Raw genomic sequence first — 19,968 nt, forward strand, 5'->3', positions numbered from 1 at the left:
CTCCTTGCAGTCACACTCTGCTATTGCCCTTTGAACTACACTGTGGGCTCTTGGAGGCCCTCCCAGGAGACTTGCTGCAGGCTCTCAGGACAGGTTGACCTGGGTGAAACCCCCACCCTGAGGGCAAGGCAGTCAACAGTCCTCCTCTGCATCCCGCCACACATTCCTTGAGGGAACCCTGGTCTGTTGTCTGGCTGTCCCTTTCTCTCTGCTAGGAGGCCAGCTGGCCACAGAAGCAGGTCCAGTGCCAACACACTTGAGATGAGAGACTCCAACAACCCCCACGTCACAGTCTCACACCCCTGCCTGGTGCTATATCTCAGAACCTCTGGTTGGCTCAGTCCAAGCCACCCAGCCAAACCACCCATCTGAGCACAACTTGAACAGACCTTCTCTCCGCCACACAGGCCACCTGCCATCATCGTGGGATAAAGTTGTCTACTTCAGCAGTAATTTCTGAACAGTTGCTGGATCCTGTTGTGGAATGTGGACTCTTGTGAAGAAGGGGGCTTTGCAGCCTGGGCCCCTTCTGAACCCTACAGCTTCAGGTCTCCTGTTTATGGATAAGGACTGGGGTGAGGGTGCCCACAGCTGCCCCAGGAAACTCAAGAGGAGCTCAGCGAGCGCTGCCTCCGGAGTGGCACCCAAGGCACCACCCACCTTGCAGCGGAGTCCACAGGGTCCCAGGCTCTGCCCGCCGCCACCCTGCTCTGCGCTTCACACCCCCGCCAAGGGAGGCGACCGTTCTAGTCCTCTGCATTGGATCTCAGGGCCAGCGCTCTCCCAGCCCCCTCAAGGGGAGACCGCAGGGATCAGGAGCGCGTGGGGAGGTGTGGGAGAAAGGCTGGGGTGCCTGTTGGGCGCGGCGGGCTGGCCAAGGGTGGCGGCGTGGCGCGGGAGCAGAGCGAGGCGCAGGCAGCACTCTCTAACTCGCGGCGGGGGCGGGAAGGCCCCGCCCCGGGGCGGGAGGAAAAGACCGGATTAAAGGCCGCCCGGGCTGGGGGAGCAGGACTGCCGGCGGCACCGGAGCGCAGAGCCCCGCGCTGGACTCAAGGAGCAGGCTTGGCCGCGACATGCACACCGGCACAGGGCTTTGAGCCGAGGCGGTGATGTCGGGGCTCCGGGACCCCGGCCCAGGCTGGGGGCTGCTGCTGGCCCTGGTGCTGGTATTGAGCGGGCTGCCGCGGGCTAGGGGCGTCGAGGAGGAGCCTGGTGGCGCGCACGGAGCAAGTCAGGGCTTCCAGGTGGTCACTTTCGAATGGCACCACGTCCAGGACCCGTACATCATCGCTCTCTGGATCCTTGTGGCCAGCTTGGCCAAGATCGGTGAGTGCCCCAAGCCAGGTAGTCGGCTGGACACGGCGGGCTCCCCGTGGGACAGAGTTGGGTACCCGCCTTCGCCTTGGTCCGCAGTCGCTGCCGATCTGCAGTGGTCCTCCCGGTGGCCTCACCGGGCAGATGCGAAGAGCGCTGCGCCTGAAACCTGCAGGCGTCAGGAGCTCCATTTAGGGTCTCCTGCTGCAGCAACTGGCTTTTCAGTCGGGTTTGTTGGGGCCTTTTGAAGTACCCAGAGAAAAGGCTTTTGCTGTCAGCCACTGGAGTGAGGATTCTGTGTATCTCTGGAGCAGAAAATAAAAACTCAGCTGCTCAGAGTAAACCCAGTAGAATCCTATCCACATGATCAATTTTCCTGTTGGTCTTCTCTTTTCAAAAATTCTGGCCTGTTAGATTTCTCTTCTCTTAACTGGCTTCCAGTGAGTCAGTAATGTGGGAATTGCAGGTGGCTCCTGGGCAAGGTGATAAGAAGGTCGGATTTCTTAAGAGTTTGAGAAGATCAAAGTCTCATGCAGTGGCCAGTGCCAGAACGAAGAGGGTCTCTGAGGTGGTGGGGATGTGGACGGGAGTGTAGCTTCCTGAGTGCAAGGCCAGGGCATGTCCTGGGAGGTTTCCAAAGTGATTTTGGGATGGGGGCAGGGCGACAAGGGGGAGCCTGCTGGGACATGGGGGTACTGACGTCCTTGGCAGGACTAGGAGGGACAGGCTTTGGGAAGAGTGGATTAAAGGGCCGGACTCTGTCGGCTTGGGGGTACCTGGTGTATCTGGCAGACCTCCAGGAGCACCCGCTGTCTGTCCCAGCTGCCCCGGGCCTGCGGATGAGCTCCCTCCCCTTCAAACCCTTCTTTTCTGTTGTCTCTTCAGCTCTCTTTCCATCCCTCCTGCCCTGCCTCTGTTGGCTCCGCCTTCCTCCTTCCTCCTTCAGCATCTGGCCCCAGGGCTGGGTCTCTTTGACAGTCTGTCCCCTTGTGGGCCTTTCCAGTTGGGGGCTGGTGCTGTGACACGCTGCTGGCTGCTTCCTAAACGGTCAGGGAGATCCTAGCATTCCTGTACTCCAGCTCAGTGGCTCCCCTCTGGCAGGCTTCTTGTGGAGTGAATGTGCACTTTCTGAACAAGTTGGGGGCCATCACAAGGTCCATCCCCATATGTGATTGGAACCTGGCATCTGAAAATCCCAGCCAGTCAACCCGCCCAAGGAGACTGCTGGGAGGGCGCACAGACCAGGGTTTTGCCCAGCCCCAGAGTTTGTTATTCACCAGGAAAAGCCTTCAGGCCTCCAGAGGACTTGGACTGGAGAGGGCATCTGAGAGGGCAGTAGTAGGGAGCGGTGCCCGCTCTGGCAATTCTCGGGGCAGGGTGGGCCTAGACATGTTTCCTGCTGAGTCTGGACCCTCTAGAGACCCCTTCCCAGTTGGTCATTGTGGTGCTGGGGTGGTTGTCCCTAGAGAGAGCAGCAGCCCAGCACTGGTGGAGCTTTGAGAGCTCTGAGCACAATATTAAGGGCCCTTGGTGCTCCCCTTGAAATGCCCTGTCCCTGGACTGGCCCTAACTTCAACTGCACAGTGGTCCATTCTGTATTTGAAGGCTCTACTATCGAAGTGTAACCATGGACAGATCACCCTGTGTGGGTGTGGGGTGAGGATGGGGGAGGGGGCTGAGTCCATCTTAAAACATGAGATGGGACCTTCCCCTCAGCCCCCAAGCCCCCATCTCTCAGCCGTCTCCCTGGGAGTTCAGCATGGCCCTAACACCTGGCCCCCCAGGCCCTCCACCCTCTCATTAACAACTCTCCCCTATGCTGGGCTGCCTCACACCTTCAGATGCCCAAGTGCTCAGGTCCCCACTCCAAACTGGTGTCCCTGGGTCAATCACCTACCAGGCACCCCTGCATGGACACCTCCCACACCCAAGTCCACCGGCCCAAATGATCCCTCTCCACCCTCCACTCCTCAAAATCAAAGCTAGCTGGCTAGCAGGCCAGAGGGGTTCATGCTGGGTTACCACCATAGCCACTGGCATAGAGTCCAGTTCCCCTCCCCCATAGCCTGTGTCTGCTCTGCATTTCCCACGACAGTGACTAGCAGAGACCTGACCAGGGCTCTGCCTGAGCCGACCCTCCAGCCCCAGCCCTCTGCCTGCGGCCCCCTTCTGCCAACCCCCTCCCTTGTGAACTCTGGACTTGCTGGAGCCCAGCTGGCCTGGACTTGGCCTCCCTGTGCAGCCACCCCTGATGCCCCTGTCCCAAGTGCCCCTCAGAATGGTCCACACAGGCAGGCACAGCAAGGGCTCTGGTGTCTGCACAAGTGAGGGAAACACTTGAGTTTCACCAAACTCCCTCCATACTCCACAGCCCCAGACTGAGGCCGCTACTGACTAGGGTGCTTGGCATATTTCATTGTTTAAAATGCTCAGGGATTGCCCAGACTCTTTCAGTCTCAAGTTACACAAATAGAAACGTATCTTCTAACAAAAGAGGAAGTGCTTTTATGCTCATTTTCCAAACATTTGTTGAATTTCTTACACTTATTGTAAGTGTCACTGGCTCACATCTCCAACCTTGAGAGGTCAGATTTCAAGCCATTTGTAACCTGGTTGGGGAAATAAGACTCGGGACCCTGGAACACAGGCCATATCTGATTCCAGGAGGTTTTTTACTTCAGGCAGCTTCCGAGAGAGGCGGAAGACGGCAGCTGCCAAAGCACACACAGCAGGTGGCAGGACCCTGGGTAGGAACCAGATGCCTTTAGCCCATGGACCTGGGACCCCGAGCCTGGGCTGTTGCAAGCTCCCCATCCTTGTGAATTTGGTCCCCCAGGGTCTCCCTGACTGTCATTACATCTCTAAAAATTCAGAAGGGGAGGAAGGGGCTGCCGAAGCCAGGGTGTAATCCACAGCCTTGGGGCAGGTGGTGTGCCAGAGGGTAAGGACTGACCCTCAGCAGAGGAAGCTATAGGGTTGGAGTCTGACCCAGGTGCAGTGAGGGGTCCCCTCCTTAGACCAGCTTTACCACCCATCTGGTGGGACACATGACCACCAGAGATCGCCAGCCTGCAGCCACCCCACCAAGATCACTTTGGCCCCTCAACAGAGCTCCTGCCTCACCATGTATTGTACAGCACTGGGAAAACTGGGCCAGACTCTGCCCTGATGGAGGGTCTTCTTCCTGGTCCTCCTCTGGGAGTCAAAGGCAGGTGCTGCCTCACTCAGCAGGCCCACCTCAGCCATGGGGAGGCAGGGTAGGGTCAGGAGAGATGTGGGGGGCTAGGGACAGGAAAGAGGAGGGGGAGATGGCTGAGGACAGGTAGGGGAGGGCTGAAGGCAGGACAGAGGTGGGACGGGACTGGGGGCAGGAGAGAGGCTCACCAACTTAACTGCAGGCCTTGGAGGACTTTGGTTTCAACCCGGGCTTGGGATGGGGGTGGATGTGGTCAGATCTAGGTCCTCAGACCACTGCCCTGGCCATGGGGCTAAGAAGGGCACCAGAGGGCTGCTGGACAGACAATCTGAATGTTCCGGGAGTCCCAGGGGGCTGGCCACCAGGCCTAGGTGGAGCACTGGGGAGAGGTCACAGTGTTGTCAGTAACATAGCAGAGGCCAAACCTCCATCCTGTCCTGTTCTCCCACCCTCAGGCCCCAAGCAACCTGGCAAAGTCTGTGTCTGCTGTGCCCACCCCACCCATAGCTGAGCCACCCACAGTGACTGAACCTGATGAAACAAGAGCGGGAGGTGTGGCTTTGGTACTCAGGAGACTGAATGGGGAAGCAGGTGGGGCAAGGAGCAGGTTCTAGGCCCAGGTGGGCCATCTGTTCCCATCCAGGCTGTGGGAACAGTCACAGTTGGGTGTTGACTGGACTTCCCAGCCCAGTCTCTGCCGCAGGAGGCATGCAGGAACCCCAGCCCTCTGGGGTGGGCAGCGGGGCTGGCAGGCAGGCAGATCAGGGTGGGCCATAGTCTGGAAGTAGAGTTGTTAGAGGGGTAGAGCTGGATGGAGTAAGAGCCTCGGCCTATCTGCGTGGCCCGTTCAGTCCCCAGGGAACTAGGGGACTGGTTTCTAGGTTTGGTGTGCCAGATCTCAGGGGTCCAGGTTTTAGGTGCCTTGTCTCTGGGTGCCAAGTCTCAGGGTGCTATGTCTCAAGGTGAAAGTTTTTGGGGTGCCAGATCTCAGAGTACCATGTATCAGGTTCCAAGTCTTGGAGTCCCAGGTTCCAGGGTGCCATCTCTCAGGTTTCAGGTCTTGGGGTACCAGATCTCAGGGGTTCAGGTCTGAGGGTACCTTGTCTTAAGGTGCCAGGTCTCAGGGTGCCAGGTTTCAAGATGCCAGACTCTATCCCTGAGTCATGGCACCAAGGTCACAGAGGTGTGTTGGGCCAGCAAGGAGCCTGGGCAGCCTTAGGTCAGAAAGCACAGCATGTGACCTGTCCCTGACCTTCTGGGCCAGGATATGGCTCTCCCTGGCGGCTATTCCACTGTGGCTGTGGGGCTCCTGCCTCTCTTCCGTGTGCTGATGCTACCTGACTGAGACCTGGGTCTCTGACCATGAGATCCCCTTTTCCTGGCCATACAGTCCTTGTCATTCAAGCCCCCTTCAGGCAGGAGCACCTTTGTCTACACCCACTGCCTGACCCATGGATCTCTCTCAGACACAGCCATCCATCTGGCACTGTGTGTCTTCCCTGAGTCACATTCCTAGGCTGAGGATCCTACTGACCTCTTGGGGTTGGACTTGGAAACTGGAGGTTTTATTCCATGTGCTCTGGCCCCAGGGATGGGAGCCCCAGTGACATATCCAGCCAGACCCGTGATCTTTCCCTTGGTCCTCCACTGTGTCTGCTACCCCTCTTGCTGAAGGAACTCAGGAGAGGATCAGGGAAAGGGAAGTCCAAGGGGATGGGATGGGGGAGCACACCACACCTTCCTCTGGGGGAGGACAAGTCAGTGGGCCCTAGTGGACTCCAGTCCTGGTAGGAGAGATGGACTCCATAGGCTTGGAATGGGGACCTGTCATCAGAGGCCTGGAGTCTTTGTGGGAGGGAGGGTTTAGGTTGAAGGTGTAAAGTCTCATTCTTTTCAGGAACTGCTTGCAGCAGAATTATCCAGGGGCTGTAAAACAATCCCTGGCATTTGGAGCTGAGGCAGCGCCCTGGAATATCCCAAGGAGAAAAGGCAAAGGTTGGGAAAATATGATAGCACCTAAGGTCAGGGAACGAGTGGACCAGGGCTTCCTGCGGGTGGCACCGTGTCAGAGAACCAGGAGAAATCTCCAAGTCCCTTTGTGAGGCTCTAGCCACCAGCACAGCACACTGTGGGCCTCTCCCCACCTATGGCTTTGGCCTGTGACAATTCTCAGAAACGCATCTCGGGGCATGATTCTGCTGCTCCAGCACTTGCTCACCCTCCTGCTTTATTTCTGCCTATATCTGTGAGCCTCAAAGAGTGCTGGTGCTCTGGGAGTTTTGGGGGCTCTGCTCCACCCTAGCCTGCCACTTGCTGTCTGAAGCTGGACACTTTAGAGCTGAGTGTCCCGTCTTGCCCCATGCGTCATCCCCCAGCTTACAGGGAATCCTCCATGCACAATGAAGGAGGCTTCCCTGGCCTGCTGGGGAGACTTGCAGGAGATGATGAGGCCCCACGGCCTCCACTCTGGGATGAGCCATTGGGTTTCAGGGTGCCATGTCTTGGGGTGCCAGGCTTCAGGGTGCAGGTTTTGGAGTTCTAGTTCTTAGGGTACCATGTCTCAGGTTCCAAGTCTTGGGGTCCCAGGTCTCAGGTTGCCAGTTCTTGGGGCATCAGCTTTGAAGTGCCATGTATTGGGATACAATGTCTCGAGGTTCTAGGTTTGGTGTGCCAGATCTCAGGGGTCCAGGTTTTAGGTGCCTTGTCTCTGGGTGCCAAGTCTCAGTGTGCTATGTCTCAAGGTGAAAGTTTTTGGGGTGCTAAGTCTCAGAGTACCATATCTCAGGTTCCAAGTCTCGGAGTCCCAGGTTCCAGGGTGCCATCTCTCAGGTTTCAGGTCTTGGGGTGCCATGTCTCAGGGGTTCAGGTCTGAGGGTACCTTGTTTTAGGATGCTAGGTCTCAGAGTGCCAGGTTTCAAGATGCCAGACTCCATCCCCGAGTCATGCTCTGAGCCCCATTCACCCAGCTGCATCTGTCCATGCCCACAGCCCTCTTTCCCCATGTCCTAGAATCCTCCAGCTACCCTAGCTCCCAGGACTACCTCCAACACCAAATTTTTTGAGCTCCACCAGGGTAGGGGCTGCCAGCTCTGTCCTGCTATGTTCCCAGTGGGCTCCTGTGAGTCTGTGAACACATGGATGAGAATGGATGGAAGGGTGGGTGAGTGGACTCATGCAAGCAACAACATTGGCCTTTCATCTGTCCGTAAACACGTCCAAACCATCTGGATGCTGGGCCCAAAAGGTCTTTAGCAGAATTCCTCCCCCAAGTTGCCACACTGCCTCTTGTGAGCGGCACACCCGCTTCCGAGGGACAACGCCCTCAGAAGTGCTGCCTGCCAAGGAGCAGCAGTCAATCTGCAGAGTGGGGTCACTGCCATGCGACGCTGGCAGCAGCTTAGGGCACTGAGGGCTGGTCGGGGCCCAGTGTGGATGCATGCTCCACCCATGCAGAGCCCACCCAGCAGCTCTTGTCCCTGGGAAGAAGCTAGGCTGACCTGACACGCTTTTTACCAAGCCAACTCCATGCTCTGGACTCATGCCAGAGCCTTTAGTAATAGGACGAGTTCAGCCCATCCCACCAAGCCCCTGGAGATGCAGACACACCCTGACAGGTCCCAGCGTGGGTGCCGGACCAGCCCAGCCGGGCATCCTCCTGGGACACAAAATGGGACTTTTTGTCTCTTGGTTTAGCACTCACACAGAGCACTGCTTGCTGGCTGGGGACTCCTGCTTCAAACAAAACAGCCCTAAGGCCCTGGGGAGTAACTCCTGCCAGGACACAGAGCTTGCACCATGCAGCAGGAGGGTGCTGTGTGGCAGCAGCAGTGATGGGGCAAGTTTGCAGGGCAGGTAGAGCCATGCAAAGGCCCTGAGGCATGTGTGTGGCACTGAGGCCAGGCAGGGGCTTCTGTGCGGAGAAATCCTGGACCCAGGGAGGTCCTCGAGGCCATGATGGCTGCTCCATGAACAGCTGCAGGGAAGATAGGGACAGCTCAGTCCTGTCACCTGATGAGCTAGATCTGCTGCAGAGGGGTGTGATGTTGATTCAATCCCTCTAATTTTAGAAGGTTCTTCCTATAAACATGTTTGGAGTAAACAAATCGGAAAACCAGCTTTTAGGGGCTCAAGGATCTGGTTGAAGAGCAGCTGTCAGGGGTCTAGAGGGCCTCACCAGGCTGCTCTGTGTTTGGGGGTTCTCTGCAGGCAGCTGTCAGGAAGGCACAGCCCAGGGAGAGGGTGAGAGCTGCAAGGAGAATGCCAGGCCAGTGGGGGCTTCTCCCGGCTGTGTGGTGACTCGGCAGCATCTATACAAGCCTGACTGTGGCCAGGGGTGTGGCTAAGCTCTTCCTATAAGGTACCCAATCCAAGCTTGAGGTTGGGCCCTAAGCGAGGCCCCACATGGGCCTTTCCCTGACTGTCTGTGTCTCAAGTCCACATTCTCCAGGAAAAATCAAAAGAGCCCAAGGCTTACTCGACACTGGGACAAAGTCCAGTCTGAGAGTCAGACAGTAGCTGGGGCACAGGATGGGCTTCCCACCTCTGGGGCAATGTGGGGAGACAAGGGCCCTGGGACATGGCGAAGCGGTGAGTTCAGGGAGGGGACAGGGCTGGAGGTGGCTGCAGCTGGATGCTGGGGGCCCAGGGCATTGTCAGCTCTAGTACCCCACAAGACACTCTGCTTCAAGGAAAGGCGGGGCCACCCAGTGCCAGCTTCAGCTCCCTGGGGAGCAGCCCCACCCCCAAGACCATCAGCTTGGTCCAGGGAGACTCCCTGGTAGGGGTTCAACCAGGGTCCCTTTCAGGACCAAGCCACACTCAGCAGTAAAGGGCAGGGAACCTGTGCCTTCCCTTCTTGGAGAAATCAGGAGACCTCCCAGGTTCACCACCTGCAGAGCGTCCTGCCAAAGTCCAACCCTGTCTGAGTATGCAGCTGGGAAAGGGCTTCTTGCAAAGGCAGATTAGGAAAGCTGAAAAGATCCATTTCTAAGAGCTTTTGGTATGACACAAATATGGCAAACCACCCACTCTCGCAGGCTCCATTCTTAGAGTTAGCTCAGAGGTTTGGCGCATGGATCTGCACCTGGCCTCTGCCCCCAACTCCCAGCAGATGTGGCCCCAGCAGGCAGGGCTGCCTGTGGAGGTTGCAGTGAGACTGCCCACCCCATGGCTTCACTGGCAGGGCCAAGGGCATGGTCAGTTGGTTTTGATCTCGAGCAGGCTGACTGGCAGAGGCAGAGGGGTGCAGGCTGCAGCTGGACCTTGAAGGAGCTGCTTGAGGCACAGGGTCCAGGGCTGGGAGGAGGAGGAGGAGATGTGTACATGGGAGGGTGCCTATGTGGGTGTGTGCATAGGTGTGTGCAGGTGTGTGGGCATAGATTTTTGTATATATGGGTGTGTGCCTGTGTGTGTGTGTGTGAGGGGGTGCATGTGTGGGGTGTGCGGAGAAATCCTGGACCCAGGATTTCACAGGCATGCACAGGTATGTGTGCATGGGAAGGGACACATGTGTATATATAGGCATGCACAGATGTGTGTGCCTGTGTGAATGTATGGAAGGGGGTGCATGTGTGGGTGTGTAGAGGTGTGCATAGACATGTAGGTGTGTGTGTGCATGGGAGGGGGTGCATGTGTGGGAGTGTGTGCAGGCATGTACAGGTATGTATGCCTGTGTGTGTGGGGAGTGCATGTGTGTGGTGTTTAGAGGTGTGAGGAGAGGGGGTGCATTTGCAAGCGTGTACAGGTGTGTGCAGATGTGTGGGGAGGTGTGTGTGCATGGGAGGGGGCACATATGTGAGTATGTACAAGCATGTGCAGATGCATGTGGTTGTGTGCACTTCCCTTGAGAGGTAGCTCTGAGGGGCCTGAGATTTGAGCCTGGGGCCTGACTGAGATCTGCTCCCTCCTATGTGGGACTTGGCCCAGGCTTCATCCTCTGCCTCTTCCTGGGGTCCAGTGAACTCAGAGGCAAGGCCAATATTGAAACCTGAGATCTGTGAGTAGGAAAAGATTTGTGGGTCCCAAACAGGAAGATGGGGCCTCCTGGCACACCTCAAGGGGAGGAACTTGCTGCAGGGCAGTGCGGGGGGATGGGGTGGAGTGGGAGATGGGGTGGGGGAGATGCGAAAGCTGCCCCTTGGCTATCCCTGTCAGGAGCTTTGCCTGCTAGGAGCCAGGTTGCGACCCCAGTGGGAATCTGCCAGGCCTGGTTTTGTGGTTTGCTGGAGCCACCTGCAGCTGATTTCTGAGGATGGCACCATCCCAGGAGACTCACCCTGGAGCCCATGTGCACCCTGTGTTCTGCCCATAACCTACTCTCCCTGCATTTGCTGTGGAGAGCCTCAGAGGCAGCTTCACCTCCCTCCTCTCATTTTCCAGCAAAGTGAGACTTTCCTTTGCTCTAATCTTGGTGAGATCTGACAGCATTGTCACATGTCATAGCAGACCACCAGTCCTTGGTGTGAGACTGCAGGCTGCCAGCCAATGGCCCTGTGTGTCTACACCTGGGTCTTTCTCTGTACTTGGAGAGCTATCCACGTCCATCCCAGCCTGGTATCTTACTGCCACCCCAGAGGAGTACCTGCCACAGGTTCCCTGAGGCTGTTTCTTAAAAAATTAATAGGTTCAATATTTTTAGTAAAGTTTTGGATTTAGGGAATAATTGAGCAGATAGTAAGGAGTTCCCTAACCCACACCCCACCCCTCCCAACCTACTCTAACAGGCTGCATTAGTGTGACACATTTGTTATGACTGCCACATTCATATTAATTAAAGCCCACCATTTACATGAGGGCACACTTGTGCTGCTGCTCATTCTGTGTTTGGATAACCGTATAATGTCCTGTCTCCATAGTTTTGCCTTTTCCTCAATGTTATTAGTATATAGTTGGGGTCACAGAATGTACTTTTCCCAGATTGGTTTGTTTCACTTAGTAAAATGCATTTAAGCTCCCTCTTTGTCTTTCCATGGCTTGATAGCTCATTTATCTTTGGTGCTGAATAATATTCCACTATCTGGATCTATTACTGAGTATGTTTGTGTGTATTTATATTGAGACCGAGTCTCACTCTATCCCCTGGATGGAGTGCTGTGGTGTCATAGCTCACAGCAACCTCAAACTCTTGGGCTCAAGGGATCCTTTTGCCTCAGCCTCCGAGGGTGCTAGGAGTACAGGTGTGAGCCACCAACCCTGGCCTAACCAACAACAATTCATAATCAGTTTATTATTTCTCCATTTACTTGCTAAAGAACATCATAGCTAAGCTGCTATAAAGATCTATGTGCAGGTTTTGTGTGAACAGGAGACTTTGACTCATTTGGGTAAATAGCAGGGAGTGAGACTACCAGATCACATGAGAGGCTGTGCTTGGTGTGGTGAAATGCCACCAGTCACCCTCCTCAAGGCTGCACGGCTCTTCCCTAGCACCCGGTGCAACTGGTGTCCTGGATTTTGGCCAATGTAAAGGGTATATGGTAGCATCTCAATGTCACTTTCGCTCAAGTTTCCCTGATGACATATGATGCGGAGTATATTTTCATGTGCTTATTTTCCATTTGCATCTTTGGTGAGGTGTCTGTTTAGATATGTTGTCCATCTTTTCATTGGATTGTTTGTTTTCTTATTAGGCTTTAAGAGTTCTTGGTAAGCTTCAAATATAAGCCCCTTAAGTGTTTTGAAAATATTTTCTTTTACAGAGAAGAGGTTTTTAATTTTAATGAAGTCAAACTTATCAATTTTATTCTTTTATGGATCATGCTTTTGGTATTGTATCTAAAGTTTCATCACTGTCCCTAAGGTCACCAAGATTTTTGTCCATTTTACCTTCTAGAAGTTTTATAGCTTTGTGTTCTTCATTTAAGTCTGGTCCCACTGAATCAAGTCCTGCCTCTCCTGAGCAGACACTCTTGCCGTCCAGAAAGGCCAGTGGATTGAGGAGCCCTCATGTGGCACATGGTTTTGGGTGTGTTAGGGTGCACTGGCCAGGGTTTTGCGTGTGGAGAGGCAGATGTGCAGCTCTTCATTAGGATCAGAGGCGCTGTAGCTGAGCACAAAAGATTGGGGGTGGAGCCTGCAGAGACAGGTAGGGGGTTCTGGCTGGGAAGATCTGATGGGGCAGGGCAGGTGTCTGGGCACAGATGTGGGACAGTGGAGGCTCCAGGAGGTCTCGGACCACAGTGGTACCCAGAAGAAGCTATGTGTGCTCAGACAAGCCCTCCTGTTTGTACCCCAGCAACCCCAGCCATCCCAGTCTGTCCTCTCCTAAACCATTTCTGGGTCCCATCAGGGTGCTGACCCTGGCCACAGAAGCCAACACTCACAGCCACATGTCTGACCAGTTCACGGGCAAAGGCCTGGGAATGCCATGTGCTACTGTTTTGCCTGCTGGGCATCAGGCATGCACTAGCTGTGTCCCCTGTCTCCTCTCCCAGCTGTCAGCTTGCCAAATGGAGAATCAGCACAGGGTGTTCTAAAAGTTGCCATACACAGGGAAAATGGCTAAATGTACCTTTATTTACACAACATTCATTACAAAATTTTTTCTACGTGTTGGCCATCTACACACGTTAAGACTTCATGGCGAACATGTTCCCATGTGTCTCTTACTATGGGAGGCTGTTAATGTTTCCTGTGTGGAGACATTGGGACACCCTGTGGTTCTGGGGCTCCTTTGAAAAGCAGTAGCCCCTGCCCCTGCCTGGCTGGAGTCCAGCTGCCCAGTTCACACACTGCTCCCAGCAGGCCCTCAGTGCCCAGCCTTGCTGTGTCCACATGGACACTCCCTATAGCCACGTGACAGCACTGTCTTCTCCACACCCCATACAACTTTCTGTTTCACCCAAAGTTTGCAACCATCCTTTCCTGTTGTTCAGACTCTGCACTCTGGCGCTCTCATCCTCTCCAGGAGTTTCTACCAACATCCTCCACTCCCTGGGTGACTCCTTTCTTGAATCTGGGTCTCTCTCAGGAAGTCCCTCTTTTTAGGGAACTCATTCTCCTGAGGTGTCCCCAGTTCCTTTCAGGGATGTGGAGAGGGCCTCAGGCCCAAGGCCCACCTGAGGTGCCCTTAGTGGATGCCTTCAGGGCTGTAAGTGGGACTCGGGCTGTAAGTGGGACTCGAGCTGCAGGCGCCCCTTCCATGTGGACAGTGGCAGGGTTGGCACCTGGGCCACTGAAGGCTTCCTCTATCCTGGCTCCCTCTGCCAGGCCTTCTCTTCCATAACAGATCTGCCTCGTCCCTGGCCACCTGGTTTGGAAACTCACTGCGTTCTGGGAACCGCTGGTGGCAACATGTGGGCCTGAGAGTCTGGATTCTCTGGCCACTCCCCAGGGATGGAATGGGGGGCTCACATATGTTGTTCCTCTCTTTAAGTTTTCTCTCCTAAATTTTCTTAGTCTTTTTCCTCTAGATTCTGAGAGAATTTCTTATCCTCTCAATTCCTCTGTTGAGTTTTTAATTTCTTCTGTCATATTTTGGACTCCCAAGAGATCTTTATATCTCCAAATATACTTTCCTTCTAAGGCAATGCATCTTTTCCCCACAGGCCTGCGTCCCCTCACCTGCTCTGGGTGCTGCCTATGACTTGATCCCTGGGCCCCACACCCCATCACTTCCCAGGCCTCAAGTGGGGAGTCATGTGCCAGTGGCTAAGAGAGAACTGGGGTGCCAGTGTCTTTGGGTTCCTCCTTTCTGCTGACTGGGCAAAAACCCTGAAAATAAGGACAATAAAAATACCCTCCTCCCTTTCGTTTTCATTGGATTTGAAAATGAAATCAATCTACCTACTCCAAGAAATCTCATTTTCATCTTTATGGCAACCCCGAGCCCTTGAAGTTGTTACCCTTACTGCAGGGGCGGGATAGCCTTCTGCATAGTGGCCAGGCAGGCATGCAGACCACAGGCTTCCAGCTCCACATCAGGGTTGTCCCTGCTCTGCAGTGAGGCCCACCTTGTTGGAGGCCTCAGCTCAGTCTTCCTGAACTTGGGGTAGACGGCAGGCTTTGGGCACTCAGGAAGCTTGGGAGAGACGCTGTGTGGTGCTTTCCGCCTTCCCAGCCCTTTGCCCTCTCGCTTGGATGCATAAATACCAGGAATCAATTACTCCTGGCTGCTTCCTGCTGCTGCGTCCAGACACAGTCCCAGGACAGTACAAGGAAATTCTGATAGTGCTGGCTGCTGTGGCCACATGGACAGGCACAGCCTGGGTTAACAATGACCTTGAGATGTTACCTACACATTTCATCTGCACAAAAGAACTCAGAGAAAATGGCCTTGCTGGACTTTTCGATGGCATCCAAGCCGGTGCCCTGTAGGGCATCCATCTGCCCTTTAGAGGCCCACCCAGTCCCACCCAAGGAGACGTATACAGGTCTGTCCCTCAGTGGACCTACAGTGCTCACCGTCAGCTTCCCAACTCCACCAGTATGCATGCAGTTCCCCACAGCAGCATCCGGTGATACGACTAATGTTTTGTATTCTTAAAACTTAGAACCTAAGGAGGAATGCCATTTTTGACTTGTGCAGCCTTTCCAGACATGGGGGCCTCCATCACATTGTTTCACAGGAAAATCATCATGCACATGCCGCTCTAGGGTCTCCCCCAATTCCTACAGGGAAAGGAGGGAAGGAGTTGGTGGAGCCGCTGGCTGTATGCCCCAGGAGCTGGGCCCTGAAGCTCTGGCTGGTATGTCTTTGCTCCTCTAGGGTGTTAGCTGTTTTGCCAGGTGCAGGTGTCAGAGCCGTGTGCCACCAATCCCATGGCTAGACGGGGCCTGAGTGAGTGTCTACCCTACCCTGCCTGTCAGGAGTGGCCTCTGCCTTCCTTCTCTGAGGTTCTGGCTGGGCCACAGCCCCTTGGCTGAGACCAGACAGTCCTGGCTGCCCCTCCGGTGTCCTCAGGGATCATAGGGACTGCCCCACAGTAGTTCTAGTTGACATGTGCATCTCCATGGGTGCTTGCTGCAGCCCCAGTGGCTGCTCATTCACTCTGAAGAAGAGACTAGGTAGAGAAGGCAGATCCTAGGAGGCTGCAGAGCTCAGGGTCTGCTGGCTGCTGCCCTGCCCTCCATGCTGGTGGGGCTGAAAAGTACCTAGAACTCAGGATGTTGCTGCCTGTATGCCACTTAGGGGCTATTTTGGTTAATTTGTCCAAAATATGGAGATATGAATGCACCCTGAGTGGGCCAATGCTCTAGTGCTGGAGGCACCATCTCCTGCAAGGATGTGTTTCTGGCAACTTTGCCTACAAGGGGCGCCTCACGTGGGACTTTGTCCTGCTTGTCTGAAGCTTCTGTAGAACACCCATGTTTGGTTGTTGATAAACCAAAGGAAAAACAAGGAGTGCTAAGCCTTTGCGATCAGGGGAAATATCTTTCATAATTTTTACTTTAAAATGAATGGTTTTATAAGGGCAAGAAAGAAGAGAAGAAGGAGACACTGCAAAATGAAATGTGAGAGGTCTGAGGCAGGATCTGAGAAAACAGAGTGTCCAGCAGCAGCCAGGGCCTGAGTCAGGAGCACAGACTGTTTCGAGAACACAGGCCCTTGCCAGGAACCCCCAGTGTCCCACACACAGACAATTTGCCAGTTTAAGAGAAGCCATAAGAATTGACAAGATTCCCAATAGACCCATTTTCCTTTCTTGCCCATATGATGGAAAAGAACAGAAAGGAAAATTCTTATTCATAACTCATACAAATCATATGTGTCAATATTTTCTGTATTTTGACTACTATATGCCTATAGTATGATTTTCTTTGTATTTACCTTGCTTGGGGGTTCCAGAATTTCTCAGCTCTATAAAGGAGTGTTTATAGATTTCTAAAATCTATAAAGGGCATTTTCTGTAGGTTTACATTTTTCACCAAACTGGGGACACTTTTGGCTATTATTTCCTCAAAGTCCTCCTACACCAGCCTCCGTCTCTCCTTCAGAGCACCAACTACATGTATGTCAGACCTGTTGGCACTGCCCCACTGACCATAGAGACTCCGGTCTTTTTTTTTTTTTTTTTATTGAGACAGAATTTTACTTTGTCACCCTGGATAGAGTGCTGTGGCATTATAGCTCACAGCAATCTCAAACTCTTGGGTCCAAATGATCCTCTTGCCTTAGCTTCCCAAGTAGTTGGGACTACAGGTGCCTGCTACAATGCCTGGCTATTTCTTTAGAGACGAGGCCTCACTCTTGCTCAGGCTGATCTCGAATTCCTGAGCTCAGACAATTCACCTGCCTCAGGCTCCCGGAGTAGTAGGATTACAGGCATGAGCTACTGTGCCCGGCCTGACTCTGGTCATTTTTTAAAAATCTTTCTTTTGTGTTTTTTAGATTGGATAATTTCTTTCTTTTTACTTTTTCTTTTTTGTTTGAGACAGGATCTTACTCTGTTGCCCAGGCTGGAGTGCAATGACTCAATCACAACTCCCTGAAGCTCCAGCCCCTGGGTTCATGTATCCTCCCCGTCTTCCCCATTTGGCCCCCACAGAGTAGGTGTTAACGGCATGGGTGCTAACCCAACTGGGTGTTTTCTGTAGGTCCGTCTTGTGGTTCACAGCCTCTGCCATCCTGTCTGCTGTTAAGCCATCCTTTGACTTTTCATTTCAGATATTGCAGGCTTTGGTTATAGAGTTCCATTTGGTTCTTTTTGGTAAATTCTATTTCAGGGGTCAGCAAACTCTAGCCCATGGGATGACCACTTGTTTTCATAGGTGAAATCTTACTAGAACATAGACATGCCCATTTGTCTGTGTGGTGGCTGCCTTTGTTCTGTGGTAGCAGAGCTGAGTAGTTGTGAAATAGACTGTGTAGCCCACAAAACCTAAAATACTTACTGTCTAAACTTTAGGAAAAAATGTTCCATTCCACTGCTCAGATTTATCCTTTTTAATTGACTACAAGTGTATTTTCCTTTAAATTCTTGAACATAGTCATAGCTGTTTAAAAAATCCTTATCTGGTCATTTCAATGTCTGGATCATCTTGAGGGCCCCCCTGGTTGATTTATGGATTGGCCCCATTTTCCTGTTTCTTCATCCATCCAGTGACGTGGGATGGTATCCGGGACCTTTATGACAACACACTGCAGAGCCCTGAGCTCTGCAGGCTCCTTGGGGAGCCTCAGGCTTTGTGACTTTTGTGGTTACTATCTTACGGTTTCACCAGGAGGTTGACTCGGGCCGTCCCCCTGGGTGGGGCCACTGGGATCTATGCAGTCCCTTCAGTTTGCTGAGCTGGAGCCTGTCCTAAAGCCTTAAGAAAGCAAACCTTAAAGCCTGTGCTCCTTTGTGTGTGGTGGGCTTCTAGGGTGAGGGTGAGGCGACATCCTGGCGTGGACTGAGGCCAAGTGACCATTGGCTTGGAAGGCTTGTGGGGCCTCTTGCTGCTAGCGGTGTAACCAGCACGATGGTCTGTTTCAGGAGGCTTCGTACTAGACGGCAGTGTACCCCTGAGTCTCTCTGGGACTTGGAGCTGAGTGTGAAGGCCCATTCTTCTCTCTTCTGCTTGTCCACACCCTTCTGTCCAGGACCAGGGAGCAGCCAGGGCAGGTGCTCCTGCCTTCTTCTCACTTGGCCCTGGAGGACGCTCTGTTGGCCACCAAGGTCCTGGTCGCAAGGTGTTGCCTGAGACCCTGGAGCAGGTCCCCACCCCAGTGTGGCAGGTGAGGGAGTGGTAACGAGGGTGGGGACTTGCTCAGAGGGACACCCAGGGCATCTTTGAGGAAGGCACAGGGTGTCCTGGGCAGGCTGGTGTAGGGCAGGGCACTGTGGGCTGCTTCCTTCCGTCCTCACTCCTGCTGCCCCAGAAAACTACTAGCGATTTCCATTTTTCATTTATTTATTCTTCTTTACTGAGATAGAGTCTCATTGTCACCCTGAGTAGAGTGCTGTGGCGTCATAGCTCACAGCAACCTCATACTCCCGGGCTCAACTGATCCTCCTTCCTCAGCCTCCTAAGTAGCTGGGATTACAGGTGCCTGCTACCACACCTGGCTAGTTTTTCTATTTTTAGTTGGGACAGGGGTCTCACTCTTGCTAGGCTGGTCTCGAACTACTGAGCTCCACCCGCCTCAGCCTCCCTTACAGGTGTGAGCCACCACACCCAGCCTTCCATTTTTCATTTAAAAGTGGACAAGAGTTGCTTGAGTTTTGTAAACGTACAATGTTTCAACATCCTGTGATCCATGTGCAAAAGAGCCTGTTGTCTCTGTGTCTGTTAACATCCCTGCATGGGAGGCAGGAGGCAGCGCCCAGGAGCTGCAGCTCCATCTTGCCTCTCTTTCTCTGAGCTGCACTGGTGAGGGCTGGGTGTGAGTCTACTGGGGTTGCAGGGCTGGCACTATAAATATCTCCCCCTGGGGTGGAGCTGACACAGTTAGCAGTTAGCACACCTCTTGTATTGAGGGCAGAGATGGGGGCCTGCTGGATTCATGATGGGGGTGAGGGAGGGTGGGGACCACATGCACGTCTGTGCATGTCTGTGTCTCTGTATGTGTTTCTGTGTGCCTGCATGTATCTCCATGTGGCATGTATACATACATATGTCTGAGACCATCTTGCCCCATCCCATGAGCTGTCCCTGTGCTGTCTCAGGCCTCCCCACAGGTCTCACTGTGATTCTAGTTGATTTTTAGGTGGACCTTAATCACTGAGCCTTATACACGTTAAAGTAAAACCAAACGATTTACTGTGCTGCTGCCTTGAGCAGACTCCACTAAATCCTGCGTCACCTTGAAAGGTCCTTGGGGGCAGCAGTGGCCCTGGCCGGCAGAGGCCCCTGGCCAAGGCTGGGCTCCGAGGGTCCTGACATGCAGCCCATGGCCATCAGAGCCCCCAGCAGGCCAGAGGGGAGCTCATTCTGGTGCCTGCTGTGGAGCTGGCCAGTCAGCAGCTGACTTTCACCTCCAGGCAGAGGGTTTGTAATTAGAGCTAAAGCACCTGCTGCCCTGTTGTTACCACCTGCAGGCCCTGCCATTCTGTGCTTAATTAGCTGTGACTCTCTGGGCCTGGGCAATCAGTTACTCCTGGGCTTTGGATGTCCCCTTGTTCATGTCTCCCATGGCAGGGGCACTTGGGTCAGTGTCCATTGCTGGCCTCCTCATTCTTGATGCACTTTTACTTTGTCCTCAGGACAAAGGATCGCTTGAGATCCCTGTCTCTCGGGTCTCAGGCAGCCTCAGACCTTCATAGCCTGCAGGGTTAGGTTTTCCAACTGGCCTGTGGACATCGCTTCAGGGGAAGGCAGCATGGTGCAGCTGTCTTCCACGTCACAGCCGCTGTAGCTCAGAAGCCTGTGTTTGGGGACCTGGCCCTGTCCCTGAGATGCCCAGAACTGGACTCCAGGTCCAGAGTTATGGTCCCCCCATCTGGACTCTAGGTTGTCTGGTGGTTTAAGGAGACATCATGCTCAGACAGGGATAGTCACAAGATGCCACCCTGCCACCATTTCAGGCTCTGCCAGTC

The 19,968-nt window shown here is 53.9% G+C and overlaps 1 protein-coding gene across 4 annotated transcripts in view; it reads left to right on the top strand.

Moving 5' to 3' along the window:
* Nucleotides 1-983: 983 nt before the first annotated feature.
* Nucleotides 984-19,968, top strand: part of SLC9A3 (solute carrier family 9 member A3) — a 37,854-nt gene continuing 18,869 nt past the window's right edge. For 2 of the 4 annotated variants that reach the window (XR_008380608.1, XM_053593767.1), the window contains exon 1: nt 984-1,326. Coding sequence is in view for 3 of the 4 variants with exons in the window: in XM_053593767.1 (XP_053449742.1) it covers nt 1,110-1,326 (217 nt within the window). In the remaining variant the exon portion in view is untranslated. The remainder of the gene's footprint in view (nt 1,327-19,968) is intronic. The other 2 variants (XM_053593759.1, XM_053593779.1) reach the window with 2 other exon arrangements.

Source organism: Nycticebus coucang, chromosome 1 (genome assembly GCF_027406575.1).
Source record: "Nycticebus coucang isolate mNycCou1 chromosome 1, mNycCou1.pri, whole genome shotgun sequence".
Lineage (NCBI taxonomy): Eukaryota > Metazoa > Chordata > Mammalia > Primates > Lorisidae > Nycticebus > Nycticebus coucang.